The 22,622-nt window shown below is 40.5% G+C and overlaps 1 protein-coding gene across 1 annotated transcript; it reads left to right on the top strand.

Annotated features, from left to right (window-relative positions):
- The first annotated feature begins 1,100 nt into the window (after nucleotides 1-1,100).
- gabra6b (gamma-aminobutyric acid type A receptor subunit alpha6b) lies at nucleotides 1,101-21,960 on the top strand. Its single transcript, XM_085364631.1, has 9 exons — nucleotides 1,101-1,135; nucleotides 1,293-1,411; nucleotides 1,799-1,866; nucleotides 2,944-3,164; nucleotides 4,613-4,695; nucleotides 4,893-5,036; nucleotides 5,321-5,473; nucleotides 14,041-14,318; nucleotides 21,700-21,960. The coding sequence occupies exons 1-9, from the start codon at nucleotides 1,101-1,103 to the stop codon at nucleotides 21,958-21,960; spliced, it is 1,362 nt and encodes a 453-aa protein (XP_085220757.1).
- The last annotated feature ends 662 nt before the right edge of the window (nucleotides 21,961-22,622 follow it).

Here is a 22,622-nt window from a genome sequence, read left to right as displayed (position 1 = left end):
GAAAAAATCAGTTTATGATTATTGCATATGAGTTATAATTAGCATTTTTTCCACATAGTGGTGGTACAGTAACTATTCCTCCCACACAATACTGTCTTTGACTTTTTTTGCACGAACCTAGATGAATAATAAATAAATAAATAGAGTGATAAATTTCGCTTTTGCACTTCATTTGCAGGGTTTACTTTTCCGATATTTTTCTTTCTTCCATACACCTTGCACAAAATGTGCTAGTGGAAACTCACTTAGCAGGGTGCAATTTCTTGAACTGCGCTTTTGCAACAGAAATAAATTCATGTGAACTCAGTTCTGACTTTTACAGTATGGTGTTTCCCCCCTTGTTCTGGGTCTGTGGAGTTTGAAGGTGCACTAAATGTACCTACCGCCCACTCCACTCAACCACCTAACTACTATATGAATCATGCTTTCGCTCTACTTGCAGTTTTCGGGTTTTGCATGAACAAAGTCCCGCGATTACACACACACACACACACACACACACACACACACACACACACACACACACACACACACACACACACACACACACACAGAGAGAGAGAGAGAGAGACAGAAAAATGAATTTGAAATCAATCTGTACTCAAAAAGGTCCCTTGCTATACTGTCCATTGATATAACAGTATTGTATTTGTGCAAGCTCTCTTTCTCTACTTCTCCCTCCTCCCCTTCTGTATCTCTCTTCGCGCTTTTCTTTTCCATCGTCTTTAAAAACACAAATAAATAAATAAATAAAGGACGACATTCTTCGTTATTTAACCTTCAAAACGGTCTAAAGCAAAGTTGCCGTCGAGACCGATGTATTCCCTGCAAACTGCTTTGTCCCGTTAACGTTAAAGCTCGCGTCGTTCTTCCTCTTCACTCTCTTAAAAACTCTTCAGGTTTTTCCAGCTGAGCGATTCAGGCTGAGGCGGGCGCAACCGCACTAGAGGGAAAGTCAAGTCGTGCTGGACTGGCGCGGTATCCTCTCACGGTTTACAAGTAAAGCAAGAGCGGACTCGCATTTTATCAAGCTTTGAAAATGATGGAATATGCTGATTTTAAAAGTTGACCTGGGATTTCTAGTTGTCAGGTGTCGAGGCATGGCTTTCCTTGTAACTTGCTTATTTTTGTCTTGGTGAGTATGGCAACTCTTTTCTCTGCATGTTCTCGGACTTTTACGCATCTTAATCACAGACTGTGGATGCTTGTGCCTTTGAGAAACTCAGTATATTCAACTGATTTTCTATCTGTTGAAATGAGCTTTGAGCAGTGCATATGTACTTTAGTTACAGTGCTAGCAGTGTTTGGGGAAATCAGCACAGTGAGACCAGTATATATTTGGATAACATCACGCGTATATTGGATAGATTACTGGATGGCTATGACAACAGACTGCGACCTGGATTTGGAGGTATGCTAATGGACGTATTATACTGTATTTTGTATAATATTGCTTCATGATGATTAGATCCATATCCTTCCTTAAAGGATAAAGTTTTACTCAACTAGTTGTGTGTATCTCATCTAGTTTACGTTATCTCTTAGCCGTCTTTCCCCTCTTACATTATAATAAAATCACAAGTTTGCTATTAGAAACTTTTCATAAAATTATCATATCTAAAGCATGCTGTTTTGTTGTGTGTTCATTTTATCTGATGTGGTTATTTTAAGTCTGTAAATGGCACATTTTATACATATAACTTTATTCCTTAACCTCTTTATATTTTAAGAAATTAACAAATAAGCTAGTCCAAAATTTTTGTCTGCATCAAAGCAACCACTTATCTTTCTGCTGTAGGTCCAGTTACAGAGGTCAAAACTGACATCTTTGTCACCAGCTTTGGACCTGTTTCAGATGTTGAGATGGTATGTCAACTATGCCGACCACTGAAGTACTGATACAGGATACACAAGGAAAAATGTGTGGATGTTATTCACATACATGTGTTTGGTTGATTGTAAACAAAGTACATGTGAAAACAAGATTTCACTGCAATGTATATGGTCTTTCAACCTCAACTCATGTTACTCCCAGCATTCATTATTCCAACATTTGGGCAGGATGTCATTAGTGCAGCTTAGGATTTTAATCTGGTTGACAATCCCCCCCACCCCCCCCACCCTCCGCCATAGCGATGTGGCTGTGTTAGGATGGAATAGGCGGGCTACTTCTGCCACGGGATAGGCTGAGTGATGTATGTCTGTTGTACTCTACTATCTTTGGTCTTAAGCTTTAGATACTGCTTCACAGCCTCTAAAGCCTACTAGAACTGCCATGCGATATGCTAGGGGCAGTTCTATAGAGGGGTATGTAAAGCTTTTAAGGGAAGCAAGGCCATCCATGTGATCTAAAGGCTGGATAGACTCATAATACTGACTTACTGCTGACTCTACAGATGAAATAAACTGTGTCTATTTTAACTGTGTATTAATAATGAATTACTCAATCAATTCACTTAACTTTCAGAGCTGGTAGGGAATGAAACATGGAAAACAGAAAAGTAAAATTTGCAACAATTGAAGAAAAACTATATATATATATATATATATATATATATATATATATGTGTGTGTGTGTGTGTGTGTGTGTGTGTGTGTGTGTGTGTGTGTGTGTGTGTGTGTGTGTGTAAAGGTGACCAAAGTGTACAATATGCTATGTCTTGAGGGTTTTCATCATAAACAAGGTTTTAGTTTTGGCAGTATTGGCATTAATAACATAATCCTCCAGAAAGAAAAAGAGACTGAGAAAGAGAAAACAATTCATCACATTGCCAATACTCTATCCAGCAGGTTCCTTCGAAACCATGGCTCACAAACCCATCTGCCATTATCTCCGGGGGAAGCAGATAATAATGGCAGGAGATAGTAGATGCAGCACCAGCAGTAGGAGTGGTCATAGTAGTAGTAAATACATTCGTAACCCACGCTCTCACCTCCATCCAGGAATACACCATGGATGTGTTCTTTCGTCAGACGTGGATTGACGAACGACTAAAATTTGAGGGCCCCATTGAGATCCTGCGGCTCAACAACTTGATGGTCAGCAAGATCTGGACACCGGACACATTTTTCCGCAATGGCAAGAGGTCGATCTCTCACAACATGACTACCCCCAACAAGCTGTTCCGCATCATGCAGAACGGAACTATCCTCTACACCATGAGGTAACAGTGCTGGACAGTGAGATTCAAACCTAGCCAAGACCGGAATAGAGCACAGACCTGGAAAACAAATTAGATGAACAGGCATCCAAGAATATGCACAGACATGAAAAGAAACAGCGTGCCATTCCAAAAACAAGATATGTGCCATCTGATACTGAAAACAGCCCTGGAAAGTGATTCAAACAAACATGACTCCAGCTTTGTTCCAAAAGGAGATATGCAGAATGAAAAAAAAAGCCCCTAGAGTCAATAATGGCACAAAAACAGATTTTTTTGTTTTTAATTAGATTATCTAAGTGGATGAACTCTAAAACATTTAAAAGTAAATAAAAAGGCTTTATCTAAGAAAATTTGTAAACTATATTACAATAAAGGGATGCCACCTTTGTCTACATTACAGATTTTATGAGGGTGGGGTGAGGGGCTATAGACAAGATGGCAGACACAAACCAACTTGTTTGTTTTTTTATTGTTTTTTTTTTTTTTACATATATGAAGTAGTGCTACATTTATTGGTTCACTGGCTGAAAAGAAAATACATTCGAAGGCAATAGATGTTTAAATAACAGATAAGCTAACTGTAGTTTTGTGAGTATAATGATGCAGTTTCTACAGTCTCAGCTTGAATTTTGTCCTTGTGTTAGCTTTGGGTAAAAGATCTAAACTTTTTCTGAATTACTTCATCTTAAAGTTGTTTTTTTTTTTTTTTTTTTTTTTAAAGTAGTTTAACTTGAATCATTTCATTTGGGATCAGTTTCCCCCCCTTCGTCTGTGAGCCTGAGAAATTTCCTCAAAGCTCTGAGCTGCTTATTAGCTGTGAGTTCTTGTATAAACTGTCACTCTGGTAAACAAGAATATTATAACAACATTGTAGAACTGAATAACCTAAGTCATTTATTACATTAACAATAAAACCAATATAATATCACTGGAAATGTTTTAACAACTAAGGATATTATTAAGATGTTGTGTTCTGTGAATTTTATAACTTGAATAATTCCAAAGAATCAAATGTGTTTTACAAGTAAATAAACAAATAAATAAAATAAAATAAATACAAATAGAAAATAACATTAAGTTGTTATTAAAAATAAGTTATAAATAAGTTATGAAAATATGTAAGTATATGTTTTACTTATGAGCAGACAACAAACATGGGATTCTTCTTCTGCCATTAAAAATAAATAAATAAATAAAAACATCCTTTGTGAAATGTGTTATCCACGGTTGTCCTTCGCCAAGTTGTGTGTTCACCGCAGTGAAATGGTCTTGCAGGTTTTAGGTCATCTATGTTACCAAAAATATTGTATAATCCTATATTCTGTACTTGTTTTTTTGCTATAATGCTGAATGGCACCACACCAGACCCAGCTTGAAAGAGCAGTGTTTATAAAGCTAGTATGAAATATAAATCATACACTTAATTAAACTGTTTTCTATTCCTACAGATTAACTATAAATGCAGAGTGCCCCATGCGTCTGATGAACTTCCCCATGGACGGCCATGCCTGCCCACTTAAGTTTGGGAGTTGTGAGTTAGTTTTTTTTCAGCCTTACTCACCCGACAGATGGTGTCACTTTCAATCACTGATTACTCTGTCACTGAGCAGATGACTGACAAGATATCGTCAAAGATCTTAATTTGAAATGCCATACATATGTGTGTATGTGTGTGTGAATTTTTGAAAGTTTTCATTTTTAATCGCCCTTTTTATCCATGCTGTCTAGATGCTTACCCCATCAGTGAAATTGTGTACACATGGAAGAAAGGTCCTCTGTCATCTGTTGAAGTGCCACAAGAATCATCCAGTTTGCTGCAGTATGACCTTATTGGTCAGACAGTTTCCAGTGAGAGACTAAAATCCAATACAGGTGAGCAGATGTTTAACATCACCTGTCATAAAGAGTGTGCAGTGGTCACTGTGTTAAAACTAAAACCTGCTAAGGACACGTCAGTGAATCCGTGAACTATTTACCATTACATGTTTGTGGAATGTTATGTCATGCATGAACTTGCATTCTTTTTAAAAATTTCATCATAAATAGAACAATACTTTTCACCAGTCAGTATTAAAAGACTGGTGTATTCATCAGATGGCAACCATGTCAAGTAAATTCTCAGCATTGACAAATCTTTTTGGTATTTACTCTTCCAGGTGAATATGTCATTATGACCGTTCATTTTCACCTGCAAAGGAAAATGGGCTTCTTCTTGATTCAGACTTACATTCCCTGTATCATGACTGTCATCCTGGCCCAAGTCTCATTCTGGATTAATAAGGAATCAGTTCCAGCTCGGACTGTGTTCGGTAAGAGCTCCTTAAATTCTCATACTCATTTAGTGTATAAATTTCAATGTCAGTTTCAAGATTTGAAAAAAATATCAGAAAAAGGGATTTTGACGTAGACTCCAGAGCTAACACATTTCACACAGCCATTGACTACTTGGATTGAAATATTTGGAACGCTGAAGAACATTTTCAGTTTGTCTTCCAAAAATAACTGGCAATTTTTTGTAAATATTCAGGTTTTCTCAGTTCTAATTTTGCACCATTGCAGTTAGCTTCAGATTATGACACAACTTGAGTGCCCATTAATTAGCTGAACAAAATAGCCAAGCATACATTATCCATTATTTTGTTGTGGCTTACTTCTTTTTAGTAAAGTATCAAAGTATCAAAAAGCCAAATAATAAACTGTCTGGATTTATTGACTTGCCGCCCACTGGTTGACCCCACAACTCCTGACTCTCACTTTACAAACTTTAAGCAACTATATTTTCTCTGTTTGTTGCACCCTAAATTAAACTGCAATGAGCTGTCTTTAAAATGAAACCTCCTGCAATAGAACAAAGACCACCACAGTCATCACAGTCAGGTTTTACCTTCATTATCTCTATTCCTCCTCCACTATGGTGGAGCTGAATTAATTGGGAATAGATGTCCTTTTTGAAATTGGTCATGCAAGGGCTGAGAGGGGGAGGATGTTTACTTGGCCCTTTTCCGAGCACTCACAGGTTCCGCTTGCTCACATTACATTACGCTACAGTTGCTACCAAGCTCTAGCCTCAGGAGCAGCAAGGGTGAGATACACTGAACAAAAACAGAGATAGACTAAGAGGAATGACAGCAACAGAAAGACAGAAAAAGCACAGATGCAAAAAGTGAGGATAATGTGCAAAAGTGCACAGATTTTGCTATCATTTTTAACTGAATTTCCATTATTTGTAAAACTCAAGATGCAGCTGTGCACAGAAGCAGTGCTAGCCCTTGTCTTTGGAAACGAGCCAGCGCTCCAACAAATCTGCATTCTCCTTCAGAGAATAGATCCCCGTCATTAATGTTTGCATGGAAGTTGAAGCCTCATGTAGAAAGCACATCTGTGGCAACTCATTAGCCTCACTCATCCTGCTGTTCTCAATTCACTCAGTACTGGCTGGAATGAAAAGATACAGACAAGCAAAAAACCCCCGAAACAAACCCAAAAACCTGCTCATTCTAAATCGAGGACAGAGGACACAAGAGATTATGTACAAAACAAGTTGCATTGCAAGTGATGGCCAAAAAGCCACTGCTTGAATAAATTGAATTAACACACAAGTTTTGGGTTGTGACTAAAAGATAGACAGTTTAGTTACGTTTGAGAAGAACAGATAAGTTATAGGTGACCTATAGGTGTAAGAATATTAAACATACAAAACATGTATTAAGGGAGTTCAAAACAAACAATTATTGTGTCTATGAAGTCATAATTCATTTGTGAACTTTAAACACTTCTTTGACTTCACAAGACATACATTTGCTACAACAACAGAAAACAGTGAATAGCTGTGTGTATTAATCTGATAATCATTATTTGGAAGGTAACCAGAGCTAGTGCACTCTCATTTTCTTCAGATGCATCCTAGGTTGTTTTGTTCTGGAGACAGGCCTGACACTGACAGTGCATTAAACCATACCATATTGCGTGCTGAATTGTCAACAACCTAAGAGCTGAAAGTCCCTTGAGCACAAGTCTTACAGACTTAATTGAGTGTGGCCTAATTTGTACCTTGCTTTTTTTCTTATAAAAGCCCATAAATGCCCCAAGCATTTCATTTCTATCCTGTCTTTATACTTCATCCCTCTCCCTCCCACACTCTTTCTTTCTTTTTCTTTTGCCTCTCCCTCCTACCCTGACAGGCTTTCTTTCCATGTTCCTCCTCCCTTTTGCAGTCATTTAACTGGTGCTTCAGATTTAAACAGTCAGACTGGTTGACTGTTGGAGGAGGTTGCATCTGAGGGTTGTTAGGTTTTACCATCAAAGTGCTGTGTAGAAAATGTTTTTGAGACATTATTAGGTGCATTAAAACCCCCATAAGTTCCTACAATGCTAATGAAAAGTGCACAGCTACAGTGCACATTTGGTAAACCATGGGAACTGTCATGGTCCTGGGTCGGTGACCCAGCGCTTTTAGTTATCATTTTCTAGTTTATGATGATGATGATTATTATTGTTTGAGTTCTGTTTGTTATATTTGGTCTGCCTTTGAGTCTGTCTCTGTCTATGGTGTCACCCCATCTGTTTGTGAATCTGTCTGGTTAGTTCAATGTCTTGTCTGGTTCCATGTGTCTGAGTTTCCTGTTTTATTGTGAAGGTTTGTGTCATATGTGAGTGTGCTCAGTTTACGTTTCCCCTGTCTCGTCAGCTGTGATTTCTCCCAGGTGTGTTCCCCTCCTGTCTCTCATCCCTTGATTTCTGCCGTCTGTGTATTTAAGCCCTGTGTTTCTCTGTGTCAGTGTCGCGTCGTACCCTCAACTAGCTGTGTGTTCTGCTTCTATGTTCCTAGTGTTTGGTCTCCTGCTCCAGTTTAGTGTTTCTTTCCAGTGTTTCAGTCCTTGGTTCCTCTGTTCTGACTTTTGGTTTTCTTTTGGTGAGTTTAGTTTGTACGAGGTTTTTCCCAGCAATAAAGCTGGGCCTTAAGTTTCACTTCCGTGTCTGAGTTCTGCATTTTGGGTCCACCACTCCTGCTTGCCTGCCACACAGCGATTCATGACAGAACGACGCGACCAGTATGGATCCAGCAGACTCACTGAGGAAGCGCAGCTCAGCCTTTGACGGGACCCGGCTAGCGCTTGGAGGGCCTCCGTGCTGCCGTTCCTCACTAGCTGCTTACCCTTCGGTCCACTCACCTGCTTCTTCCCCCCGGATGCCCCGGTCTCACAGAAAACGCTCCCGCCGGTCCCGGGAGGATTACTATGAGACCGCGAGCAACCAGCTTACACCAGCTCAAGCTTTCTACAAGATGTTAGGGATCATTATAGTGCCACCCGACTCACCCAGCGTTTCCACTTCACAGCAGGAGCAGCCACAGCCGAGTCATTCCTTGTCACATTCTGCCAGTGCTGCTTCCTCTTCTACTTGGAAGCGGCGAACCTGCCGCCAGCACTCACGGCTCCGGCAGGAGCCTGGGACTCTTCTCGACCAACCGCCTAGGGTGAGTGACAAAGTCCCCCTACATTCGCCTTCTGTGTCGAGGGATAAACGTACCGTTTCCCCCAAGGCCGCTAACGTCAGCTTCATGAACTCTAGATCTTCTGTTCCTCCTGTTCCAGAAAATGACAGTATTCATTTTGAGAGCGATCGTTTCCACTTTGGTTCAAAAGACTGTGCTTCTGATGCTCCTTCGGACCCAGGAGTTAAGACTGTTTCATCTGGAACTGTTTATTCTGGGGCTATGTCAGCTCAGTTAGCCGCCCGGCCCGAAGCTCTGTTAGCCGCCCGGCCCGAAGCTCTGTTAGCCGCCCGGCCCGAAGCTCTGTTAGCCGCCCGGCCCGAAGCTCAGTCGCCACCTCCACCACATTCAGCCTCGCTTCCCATAGCACAGTCACATCCACAGCCTGACTTACTACAAACCTTATTTCAATCCTTAGCCCAGTCAATAGCTCAGTTGGTAGAGGAATCATCAGCCTTATCGTCAGCTCGGTTTCCAACTTCACAACCATCATTTTCCCCTACACCTCCGGTACAGCAAGCTATGTCTATCCAACCCTTACAGAACTGTTCCACAACCTTGAATCCTAATCAGAGAGACAAACCAAACAATATTGTTATCAGTCCTCAAAAGCTGGCCAGTTCTGAGACTGAGATTCATTCCAGGGCCTCCCCAGAGGCTGGGTTTCAGCCCCCAGCAGACTCTGGACCCCTGGCGGTTAAGAAGCCAGCTGAGGACCGCCCCCGGCCGTTGCTGCCTGAGCAGACTCAATGCTCTGTGCAGCTGCAGTCTGCCATGTGTTTGCCAGGGGCCCGTGTGCCTGGTTCTGTTCTGTCCCTGCCAGAAGCCCGTGTGCCTGGTTCTGTTCTGTCCCTGCCAGAGGCCCGTGTGCCTTCTGGTTCCGATCTGTGCCTGCCAGAGGCCCGTGTGCCTGCTGGTTCCGATCTGTGCCTGCCAGAGGTCCCCGCGCCTGCTGGTTCCGATCTGTGCCTGCCAGAGGCCCGTGTGCCTGCTGGTTCTGTTGCGTTCCTGCCAGAGGCCCGTGTGCCTGCTGGTTCTGTTGCGTTCCTGCCAGAGGTCTCCGCACCTGCTGGTTCTGTTCTGTGTGTGCCAGGGGCTCCAGTGCCCACTGGTTCTGAGACTGTTTTTGCTGGGGGGCCCGAGGAGCCCGTCCAGCCTCCTTCCTCGTCAGCTGGGGGGCCCGAGGAGCCCGTCCAGCCACCAGCTGCTCCACCAGCAGCCTCATCCACGCTTGCAGCAGCAGTTTCATCCATGCCGCCACCTGCTGCAGCGCCTCCGTCTGCATCCTCCACGCCGTTGCCTGGCCCGGCCTCTGCTGCATCCTCCACGCCGTCGCCTGGTCCGGATTCAGCATCCTCAGCGTCGCCTGGTCCAGCGCATGCTTCGGCTTCATCCGCTTCACCTGGTCCAGCCACTGCTTCATCCTCGCCTGGTCCGGCCTCCGTGTCTTCACCCTCGCCTGGTCCGGCCTCCGTGTCTTCAGCCTCGTCTGGTCCAGCCTCTGCATCCCCGTCTGGTCCAGCCTCTGCATCCCCGTCTGGTCCAGCCTCTGCATCCCCGTCTGGTCCAGCCTCTGCGTCTTCATCCTCGTCTGGTCCAGCCTCTGCGTCTTCATCCTCGTCTGGTCCAGCCTCTGCGTCTTCATCCTCGTCTGGTCCAGCCTCTGCGTCTTCATCCTCGTCTGGTCCAGCCTCTGCGTCTTCATCCTCGTCTGGTCCAGCCTCTGCGTCTTCATCCTCGTCTGGTCCAGCCTCTGCGTCTTCATCCTCGTCTGGTCCAGCCTCTGCGTCTTCATCCTCGTCTGGTCCAGCCTCTGCGTCTTCATCCTCGTCTGGTCCAGCCTCTGCGTCTTCATCCTCGTCTGGTCCAGCCTCTGCGTCTTCATCCTCGTCTGGTCCAGCCTCTGCGTCTTCAGCCTCGCCTGGTCCAGCCTCCGCATCAGCGTCCGCCTCGTCTGGTCCAGCCTCCGCATCAGCGTCCGCCTCGTCTGGTCCAGCCTCCGCATCAGCGTCCGCCTCGTCTGGTCCAGCCTCCGCTTCACCTGGGGCTGCAGGGGCCACGCAGCCTTCAGGTCCCCTACTACCACCTCCACATCGTCGGTCATCTGCCTGGCCGCCTGTTGGGCATCTCCGCCACCGTGGACGCCCTCCTGAACACCGCCACTGCCTTCCACGTGGCCGGCCTCCGGACTTGTCATGGTCCTGGGTCGGTGACCCAGCGCTTTTAGTTATCATTTTCTAGTTTATGATGATGATTATTATTGTTTGAGTTCTGTGTGTTATATTTGGTCTGCCTTTGAGTCTGTCTCTGTCTATGGTGTCACCCCATCTGTTTGTGAATCTGTCTGGTTAGTTCAATGTCTTGTCTGGTTCCATGTGTCTGAGTTTCCTGTTTTATTGTGAAGGTTTGTGTCATATGTGAGTGTGCTCAGTTTACGTTTCCCCTGTCTCGTCAGCTGTGATTTCTCCCAGGTGTGTTCCCCTCCTGTCTCTCATCCCTTGATTTCTGCCGTCTGTGTATTTAAGCCCTGTGTTTCTCTGTGTCAGTGTCGCGTCGTACCCTCAACTAGCTGTGTGTTCTGCTTCTATGTTCCTAGTGTTTGGTCTCCTGCTCCAGTTTAGTGTTTCTTTCCAGTGTTTCAGTCCTTGGTTCCTCTGTTCTGACTTTTGGTTTTCTTTTGGTGAGTTTAGTTTGTACGAGGTTTTTCCCAGCAATAAAGCTGCGCCTTAAGTTTCACTTCCGTGTCTGAGTTCTGCATTTTGGGTCCACCACTCCTGCTTGCCTGCCACACAGCGATTCATGACAGGAACAGTGTTCAATGGCCCTTTATCCCTGCTTGCTTTAGCTTGATGAAAGTGAATTAGATATGTACTTTGGTAATGGGCTATTAAAAGAGATGTTCATTGTCGTGGCTCAAGAGTTGGGAGTTCGCCTTGTAATCGGAAGGTTGCCGGTTCGAGCCCCGGCTTGGACAGTCTTGGTTGTTGTGTCCTTGGGCAAGACACTTCACCCGTTGCCTACTGGTGGTGGTCAGAGGGCCCGGTGGCGCCAGTGTCCGGCAGCCTCGCCTCTGTCAGTGCGCCCCAGGGTGGCTGTGGCTACAATGTAGCTTGCCATCACCAGTGTGTGAATGTGTGCGTGAATGGGTGGATGACTGGATATGTAAAGCGCTTTGGGGTCCTTAGGGACTAGTAAAGCGCTATATAAATATTTACCATTTACCATTGTCAGCATCTTTATCTGACTTAATAAGGAAGGAATCTGGGTGGGGAAAAGGGAAATTCTTATCTAAGGATTAAGAACTACGGATCATTTCTATTCATGAATTAAGTAGTATTAGGGGCTATGTCTGAAATGTTATATCTAAAATGGACATGTAATGGACCTTTTGTGTGATAAACTACTCTTCTCCCAAATGAAAATTACTTAGAAAAAAAATTTAAAAAAGAATAATTATATATATATATATACATGTATATTGATTTCCTACTAAAAGGAAGTCTGTTAGTCTTAGTCTAAGCTTCAAGTTCATGTTCATTCTTTCTTCTGATCATCTCTCTCCATCATCTTGTCTGTACCTCATATTAGACAAGCAAACAAATATTAGCAAATACCATACAGCCTGGATGTCTTTCTCCAGAATGTTTATAGATATTCGGTCTCTTTTTACCGACGTGCCAATGTGGGGGCAGGGGTTAGTCTGCTTATGGACAGATTAGCATTCCCTCAAGTGACTTTTTGGCAACACTTTCTGATTTGAAATGCCACATTCTAGTTATATGCCATAAAACAGGACTGCTGCCACATGTTAAAAATATTCCATGGGAAAAATATGCTCTGCTTGGCTCTGTTATTTTCTTGTTACATCATATACACATATATTTTTATCAAAGATTTATGACATCAACATCTTAACTAGTGTTACACAGTATCTTTTGTTGTATGATGTGCAATGTGCCTTTTTTTTAAAAGTATATCTTTCTCTATAAATATTAATAACACGATGCTACGATTTCGATTGGGACCTGGAGGTGCAGGATTAGAAATGAACAGCTGAAATGAACAGAAAAGAACAGCTCAGGTTCAATAATTTGGAGGGAAAGTAAGAGAAAAGGATGAGATAGTATGAATATAAGAAGAGGAGGGACACGGGGTATATTGGAGAAAAGATCTTAAAGATGGAGCTGCTAAGCAAAAGGAAAAAAGGAAGACCACAGAGATGGTTCATATATATGTAGCAAACGAGGATATGCAGAGAGTAGGGATGATAGAATTGGATATAAGTGATGAGGTGAAATTGAAGCAGATGATCCATTAGCAACCCCTAAAGGAAGCAGCTGAAGAAGAAGATGTATAAATGTGTATGTCAAGTTAGCTTATTATGATATTTATCAGTAACTCGTACGAGTCCATCATGATGGTTTGTTTGCAGTTTCATCATGGATATTGCTGATACTATTGATATTTTGATGAAAGTATAAATTTGAAATCTCAAATTTAGCAACTGCATGAAGAAACTGTAAGATTTCTCCCAATATTTAGGTTAACAATCATTGTTAACCTAAATTGTTAACTTTTTTGTTCTTTAGGAACAAATGTCCCAGTATTGCATATTTGTGTGTGGATTGTTACTGTCAGTGTCTTTAATGTTTTTACTTTTTGAGAAGCAATGAACACCTAAACATCCAGTTTTCTCAAATCCGTCTTTACAGAAGAGCTTCAACTTTGCATTGTTAGTGGGTTTGCTCGTGAACTGCTTATCCTGATCCTTCCACATCATTTCTGCTGGATGTATATCAGAACCTTGATGATTCCAAAAAATAATCTTTCTTTTACTACAAAAACTTTTTGGTAGAACGACCGATCAGTGTTTGTTTACTGGTTGTCTTTTTCTTTCACGTTTTCTCTGGTAAAATTAAGAATTTATTGTTTCATCACTAATGGCAAGCTGCCCTGGACCAGATGCACCAAAACATGCCCAAACTACAATACTCCCACCACCACGTTTCACAGATGGGATAAGGTTCCTTTGCTGGAATGCAGTGTTCTCCTTTCTCCAAACAGAAACTTCTCATTTCAACCAGAAAGCTCGATTTTTGACTCATATACATCCAATAAAATGTGTTCAGACAATCCTTTGGCCCTCTGTTTGAACAGCAGTGCTTTCTCTTTAAAATCCTGACATGCGTGAAATAGTTTTTTTTCTCTTTTTTGGTGTTAAACACCATTGTAATAAGTGGTGTGAAGATTTGGGTAAAATGATAAATGATTTCTAAGATTTGATCTACAGATTTTGAGAAAAAAAAAAGGCTCAATTTAAACAGGCTGGCTCAGCATCCTTATTTAACAATATATCTACTGCTGTCTCCTTCCCATATGCAGGTATCACCACTGTCTTGACGATGACAACGCTCAGCATCAGTGCCCGCCACTCACTCCCTAAAGTCTCCTATGCCACAGCCATGGATTGGTTCATTGCTGTTTGCTTTGCCTTTGTCTTCTCCGCCCTGATTGAGTTTGCCGCCGTCAACTACTTCTCCACCTTACAGGCCAACAGGGAGCACCGGAAAGCAGCGGCCATGAAGGCAGCAGCTCAGGAGGCAGCAACTGCGGCCGCTGCTCCCGCTGTGGCCGCAGGGAATGACGTAGAGGTGTCCTCAGTAAGTCTAGCTCACCTTTTCAAACTTCTGTTTACATGTATCAACAAATATTCTGATAATTAGCTAGTTGAAGATGACCAGCCTGCTGTTGTTTCTTTCAGATAAAACATCTTAATATCACAAAAGTAGAGAAATGCCACCTTTACTTTTTTGCTTTTCTTTACTTAAACCAGCTTTAAACATTAGAAATTGGTTAATCCCAGCAAATGAATGAAGCATGGGATTTAAAAAATGTGGCTCAGTAACATCTGGCTAATACTAAGCAAAGTGTATTTATGTATTTTTTTGCACTAATTGCTCTGTGAAATGGCTTGCACATATTGATATGCCCCTATTTGAATTACACAAATTCTAGAAATTTACTTATTAGTTTTGGTTTTTCTGAATTATAACTCAAGGAAGGTGGGAAGCAGTTTTTTTTGTGAAGTATGAGTCATTTGTTTGGGAAGGGCTAAAAACACAAAAATGAGGTGGCCAAAAGTGCTTGTGGTTCTAAGGTTGAGGTATATAACATGCGCATTATGACATCATCTCTATATATTGCATATCAGGTTCTTCTCCCTAATCATTGTGTTTATTTAGATCTGAGGTTTGACTTGACTTCTGGTATCTTGCTAAGCTTCTGTATTTTTTTTTCATCCTGTCTAGCTTGTGTTTGTCTCTCTTTAGCTGACGAAATCCATTCTTTGCTCTGTGCTGTTATATAACAATTTCAGCGTTTCATTCTTTTCACAGTTTATGTTGGCTCTGTCAGCATGACATAAGCACATCTGTGTGGCAAACGGAGAGCAGTAGATAAAAAAAATAGTAATTGTGTTAAAAAAGGCGAGTACTACAATATGCAACCTTTTTGCTTAACTTACGTTGAGTCTAATTCTTGAATTCTGAATTGTCTAATCCTGAGTTAGAAAAGAGTTTGCTGAAAAAGACCTGAATTACCTGAACACTTGAATTTTTTTTTAGCTAACTCTGACTATATAAAAGTGTCTGACGAAGTTGTATGTATAATAAAAAAAGCCATTGTTAACTGAGCTCTGATGCAATGATTCATGATGGCAGTGATATAAAGAGCAGAGCTGTCATTTTATTCCAAGGAACTTGAAAAACAGCAATGAATCACACAACTTGAAATGTAATTATTCAAATTTAGTTCAATTCATTTCTGATATTTACAATAGGAGTTATCTTAGAGCACTCTACACTGTAAAGCCATACTGTAGGAAAAATGTAGGTAGTACTCCCTATGAGAACCCACGTGGGGAGAAAACACATATTCGAACTATATTCTGTCTATAGTGTAAAATGATTTAAACCACATTTACTTAAGTTTTATGATCGTATAGTTGTTTCAGCTTCATGCCAGCGATGACAAGAATATTTCATCACTGTGACCGATATCTCCATGACAAATGATTGTTCATTGATCAATGTTTAAAGCTTAGTCTGTACTTATTGCGTCAACACAGTGTGCATCAAAAGCCATGTCACTACCGGAGCCACACACTTTGATGTCTTTTTTGACTAGTTCTACAACTCCTGTTATTTGTGCCATTTTTTAGAGAATGCTCCATGGACACACAAATGCAAAAAGAGTTAGCTGGAGTTTTGAGTCTGTATCCATCATATAGCAGAAGACTCCTACATGGGCCAGTATTTCTTGGAGGGATACAATTACAGCAATTTGAAAGCATCAGACTTTCTACAGAGCAATGTGATGGATCACACAATTGTGCTTGTGTCCGAAAACTGCTTTATTAAATCTTAAAGGCCGCTTTGAAGGAGAAAGAGCAGGTAAAATTGGTTGTTTGAGCTCTGGTTGCTCCAGTCTGCATGCCAAATATCCTTGGTCAAGATACTGACCCCGAGTTGCTCTCCAATGCATCCATAAGAGTAAGAACTTCTATGAATTTTAGATTAAAAAACACTTACCAAAAAGAAAAAAAATCATAGGAAAATGTACTTGAATGAATGGGGGTGAATTAGGCAAGTTGTATAAAGCACTTTAAGAAAAGTGGTATATAGTCCATAATGGTAGTCCATTTACCAACCACTTTCATTTTCATATTTGTTGTTTATCCTCTGTTTAGTGAAGATTTAGTTTGCATTCCAATTTATTAATATTAGAAATGTTCCCATTTTAGTGTTACGGCAGATTCGTGTTTTTGTTCACTTTATTTTAAACAGCCTTTCAATTTAAAGAACTTTTTTTCGATACATGAGTGTTGTCTTCAGTCGAATATCTAATAAAAAGAACAATAACAATATTTTAAAAAATGTTTAACAGCAAAGCCTTTCATGAAAGACATTCAACAAATATAATAAACAGAAACATAAGAGAAATACCAAATTACCTGAAAAAAATCTTAAATTTTTGTTTGAATGTAAATGAGAAAGGCAGGCTTTAACAAGTGTAGACCATGCCAAGTCCCTGCTGCATACATGAAGTAATCATGTCAATGCAGTGTTTGTGATATATTGTGAAATTCTGCAAAGAAAATTAAAGGTTGTTCTGTGAGCAATGGGAGACCTTACCCCTGCTTTAGCATGTTGGTCCTGCTTGACAAGAATAGATTTGATTCTACTCTTAACCTTTTCCCCCTAAATTCTTTCTGTCGTATTTTTTGCTGACAGAACAAATACGACATTTGCCACATCTATAATGTAAATAGAACACAATACATGAAAAATCACAAAATCATGCTTTTGTTTGCAATTTATCCAATGCTTCTATCTCACCCTTTTGATCAATTAAATGTTACAATATTGCTTTTCCCTGCTTCCTCTCTCTGCTCTATGCTGCTATTGTAAGACCTCTATTCTCTACTTCACACACACACACACACACACACACACACACACACACACACACACACACACACACACACACACACACACACACACACATCTCCCTTCTGCGTCTCTCCTGCTACTTTTGCTTGAATGTGCTGTCCACACATAAACAGTGAAACATAACAATCTTCACTTTTTCCAGTTTTGCACTCATATAACTCACATGCAGATATTATCTGCAACACACACCTAACCAACCCGTGTATATACATCATCGGCAACAAACGATGTCCCCTGCATCCATATAGTTCACTCATCGCTTTCAACAATGCCTTATCTATCCATCTAGCTACAGTATATCATCCATCCAGCCCTTTCTCCCAGTCCTTTATTCATCCCTGTAACTGTGTGATAACCACAGTGAGTGACACGGGGAGACAGCCAGTGGCTCAGTGAATGATGTTGCTGCCGATTATGTAAGAGCCATAGATTAAGGGACTATCCAGCATATCACTGCACGCTCACAAGAAGGAGGGCAACCACCACCACAATAAAGCAGAGAGGGGGCTGAGAAAGCAGGCACAGTCCATTTAAAAAAAAAATATATATATATATATTTTTTTTTATATGGAACAAGATGGAGAGATGGATGATGGGCCAGTGTGGTTTGTTTTTTGTGTTTTATGTGAGTTTGCATTCGTGTGTGTGTGTGTGTGTGTGTGTGTGTGTGTGTGTGTGTGTGTGTGTGTGTGTGTGTGTGTGTGTGTGTGTGTGTGTGTGTGTGTGTGTGTGTGTATGCATTAAAGTTACACTGAGAGGAGAAATAGAGTGGGAGGGATGCATCATGGAAAATGACTGCTTTCACCAAATATGTAGGAGGAAAGACTCTTTATTACATAGAAAAAAAACACAACAATGGCGTATCACTGGGAATAGAAATAGCCATCTACCAGTCACGATTTAAAAGACCACGACCTGTTATGACTGTCATGTAAAACACAGCAGGCATGGAAACCTCACAAAAGCAAATTGGTTCAGTTAATGAATCAAATATACAACTGTAAACATAATGGGGGATCGAGTGTTTGTCAGTGTGAGTAACGGGTGCTGAATGCATTTCCAGTGGTGAGTAGGTGGTGCAGTATTTAGTGCTGGAAATAAAGAAAATATTTTTTTCATATTAAGAAAAAAAAATAAGGTGAGAGATAGAAAGATGTGATCTTTATGCAGAGGTTGAGCCACGGGTACTTGCAATCACAGAATTTGAAAAGATTGCTTAGGCGATGAGACACTGATTAAATCAGGACATTTTTAAGGAAATTCTTTTGCTGTCCTGTCGGCTTAATAACTAGACTGAAAGAGAGGATTTTCAGGTTCAGGGATCAACACTAACTAAAAAGTAGCGTCATGGATGGTGCATAACATTTTGACTTTTGTTGCCAAGATGTCAGGTCTCTCTTGGAAATGAGATTTTTTGATCTCAATGAGATTTTTTTTTTTACCTGAATAAATGAAGGACTAATAAAAAAATTGTAATGAAGTAACACTTGTTGAATGCACTGATTACAGGTATTTATTTAGAAATTTCTATTTCTACATCATTTAGCAGTCTTCCACCCCCCACCCCCTATTTTTCTATGTTTATAGCTAACTCTATAATAATTCAGTATGTGAAGCATAACCATAAATATCCACCTTTATCAACGGTATTATTAAATGATAATTTAGTCATGGTAATTCGATGGACATCCAGTTTTTGGAGAAAATTCTGCTGTGAAAAACACTGAACAACTGTTATCTTTCAGTCAACATGAGACAGGAAATAATCAAACCACCAGGGACCGGCGCTACATGAAGCTTACATCTCTAGCCTATTCATTTTTTATTCAGCACAGTTAAAGTTTCCAAGCCTAAAATGACTGCCTGCCAGGCTTAATCATTGGGAAATTTTGTATTTTTAAGAACTTTTTAGAAACAAGCTACAACCATTAAGCCAGTTAATGTATGTCATTAGCCTACTTTCACTTCCCATAATGGCAGTAGTGTAGGAAAGTTAAGTAACTTTCCCACACACTATGCAGAACTGCATGCCTCCCACTGTTTCCCACCAACTCTTTATTGAAATTTTCAGAAGTCATACTAGTAGCAGTTTTGCAATGTAATTTAGTCATGCAAATTAATTTAGTCATCTAAAATGTGCAACTGTGCCTTAAACTGTGCAATCACCTTGAGCAACCATGCTATGATTCAAAGAAGTCACCTGAATTCACTTCGCCTAGGGCAAGATCTCTGTGTTACTGAATTTGCGAGGTTAAAAGAGTTATGTTGTCACCAGTGTTTTTGAAGGCTTTGATATATGTGTGAACAATTTGTTTCTTATCCTTATTTCTCTGCCAGTAATCTCTTGGTACTGTACATAAAAGTAAAAAAACAAAACAAAAACAAAAAACAGTTTCGTGAACCCTGTGAGATTGTGAGATTAATATGGTTTAAATGTGCAAAATGACAATGATCAGGAAATTTTTTGTCTTTTCATTCATTTATCCGTATCCTTCGATGGTTCATCTTATTGGATCATAACTGTTGTGTGTGACTGTGTGTGTAATATCCATGGCTTTTAATTTGTAATAATTATTTACATATATTCACCCACTTACATCCAAACACCCAGAGATGAGGCTCCTTAGTGGACAGAAAGTGAAATCGTGCTGTCTATTAACCCCTTCGCACACTATGAAACATAAACACACTCGTGTGTAGCTCTTAACCTGCTCTACTCACGGAGACCCACATCCAAACATGATCCATATATCCGTTAGTCAGCACCCAACCTTTCTGTGAGTCTGTTGAAAACTAGAGCAGTGAATAAGGGACAAGGACTTGATCTCCCATGAGATTTAAGAGGAAGCCAAGAGATCCTGTTGTCATCATGAGCAATAGCTTGTCATTTGGCTCAACTGCAGACATGTGCAGTACACCATGCAGAAGTAATGCATGCGGTGTGTGTACTCACTGCATGTTGTTACCTAAAAGGGAAACAGAAACAGGTAGCTGACATTTGAAGCTACAGCCTGGTGTTGTGAAGCATACAGTATACCACTCACAGATAAGAGGATACACTATTATTCACTGAAGAGTGAACTTAACCTCGAAAATGACTGGTGGTAATGGTGGTTAGATCATCTGGACCTGCTCTCTCTCTCACAGCCCTTCCCCAGTGTTGCTATAGAACTTTACAGAGCTTGATATATTCATCAAGCCCATAATAATACAGCTTAAAGAGAATAGAAAGGTTTAAAATGCTGCTCAAACATTAGCTTTTTTATCTTTGTCTAACACCTCCATATCAAATGTTTGTGACTTGCACTCCTGTGAACTTCCTCAAATGATAAACACATTTAAACCCCCAGACGTATAATATATTAAGATTTTACAGCATGATTGCACTACTCAGCATAGCTGCCATGGAATGACTGACAAATATTTTATATTTAATTTGATTCAGTATTAATGTTGTTAATTTAACTGCTAATGGATTTTTAAACTGGCCACCATGGATTTTATTTATTTATTTATTTTTTGGAATGTTTCCCCTAAGCCTTAGGATTGTAACAGTTTAATAGTTTCTTAACCTGTAGAGGAGCATGTAATCCTGTAGCCTCACAAATCCTGCCTAAATCTCACAAGTTCAGATTTTGTTCCAAGACTGCCAAAAAATATCCACACTGAAGTGAGAAACACTGAATGCTTTAGTAAACTACTAGGAGTTTTTCCCCCAAAATAAAATGTAAAGAACTGTTCAAACTCTGCTCTGCAATAAATGTTCTAGAAACTTGCAAATTTAACAAGGAATATATTTGAAATTTCCATGTAAACAAAAAGTGTCCTATAAAGCATAAATATGGCACAAAACAGCATATTTAAAATAAATATTAAATTATATTATTATAAAGTTCAGTGCTTACTCAGTGAAGCTGCTGATCAATAAAAGGCCATCGTGGAATGACTGTATTTTTTTATGCTGAAATTTGTTCCTTTAAAAGGGAACGTGTTCTTTCTCACTTACTCTACCTGGAGGCAACACATTGTTACTTGACCCATTTTCCAGATGTACACTCCCCTTACTTTCTGTACACATACTGTATATGATTTACAACTATTGGAGCAGGGAGCATGTGTTGCGATCACACTAGTTTACTCAAAGTTGATGAGGCGTGAGAAACCCATGCGTCAATATATTGAGCTTCTTTCGTTTAATATGGTTTGTTTGCCTCCCACAACTACACCAGCCTTGACAGAATGGGCTGAAGTTTCAATCAAAATCAAAACATCATTGATTTTCTTTTCTGGGTGTAATTACTGTGATACTCATACTCATTTTAGATATAGATCACATGCTCCATAGAACATATGGACTTATCTATTTACAGTATGTTAAACACACCACTATCATCAGAATGGATTTTTCCTTTTTTCCTTATTTCCTCCCTTAACACTAACTAGCATTGATGTTATAAGATACTGACATTATAACATTTTGTTTTTCCCTGGTCTTTATATACTTTGTATCGTTCTTATTTTCCTCTCCAAGGTGGATGCCAGTAGTGTGCTTAAGAAGAGGATGAACTCCACCCCGATGTTTGAGCGTCCTGCCAAGACATTTCCCAACCCACCGGTCAATGCCCAAGCATTCCTCCAGCAAGGTTCGGCTGTACCGGCCAACAATGTTCTGACTGGCACCAGCATCATCGACAAATACTCACGCATCCTTTTCCCCCTTTCGTTTGGCGCCTTCAACCTGGTCTACTGGATTGTCTATCTTACCAAGGACACAATGGAGATGTCCAGGTGAACAGATGGCATGTTGTTACAAATGATTCCAGCATTTGTTTTTATGTGTTTGTAGAGAGACAACAGACAGATTTTAGGATGACTACTGCCTTACTGACTATAACTGAATGGGTTTTTTTCCCCCCACTCGGCTAAGAAAGCCCGATGGGATATTGTCGGCAACCTGCTGGGTGGGAGGGTGGGCGGGCAGGCGGCGTCGACACCCAAATTTGTGAATGCAATAACTTGAGAACAACGCAACATAGTAGTATCAAATTAGCACCATTGGTACATCTACTAAAATCTCACACAAGTTTGAATCTCACAGATCTCAGCCTCAAGGTCAAGGTCAGAGGTCAAGCATTAACTTGACTACTACGAAACAAATGTACAGCTTCTGTACTTATATAAGATATAATGATATATGGAATGTTCATCAAATTATTGACATATGAACAAGAAAATTATTTGCACTTTACATTACTGCTTGGTAACAGTGTGGTAATAATAGAGTAATAAGGTGGAAATGACAAGGTAATAATATGGAAATAGGAGTTTACTATGACTTAAATACAAATTAATATCAAAGTAATAACTAAGTAATATCATGCATAATCAGTGGCTTTAGCTGAGTAATAGAGTAATAGTAATAGCTGAGTAATAATAATATTGGGTGAGAAGGTG

This window comes from Diplotaxodon limnothrissa, linkage group LG10 (genome assembly GCF_057381915.1).
Source record: "Diplotaxodon limnothrissa isolate DT_005_m linkage group LG10, D_limnothrissa_male_GT1.1, whole genome shotgun sequence".
Classification (NCBI taxonomy): Eukaryota; Metazoa; Chordata; class Actinopteri; order Cichliformes; family Cichlidae; genus Diplotaxodon; species Diplotaxodon limnothrissa.
The sequence above is the reverse complement of the archived record's forward strand: the minus strand, read 5'-3'. Positions and strand labels throughout refer to the sequence as shown.

Bases quoted from the DNA above. Each gene is read 5' to 3' on its own strand.
- gabra6b (XM_085364631.1), top strand. From the start codon at position 1,101: ATGGCTTTCCTTGTAACTTGCTTATTTTTGTCTTG. The intron at 1,867-2,943 runs GTATGTCAACTA...ACCTCCATCCAG, and splicing joins CTGTTTCAGATGTTGAGATG to GAATACACCATGGATGTGTT. The intron at 4,696-4,892 runs GTGAGTTAGTTT...CATGCTGTCTAG, and splicing joins CCCACTTAAGTTTGGGAGTT to ATGCTTACCCCATCAGTGAA.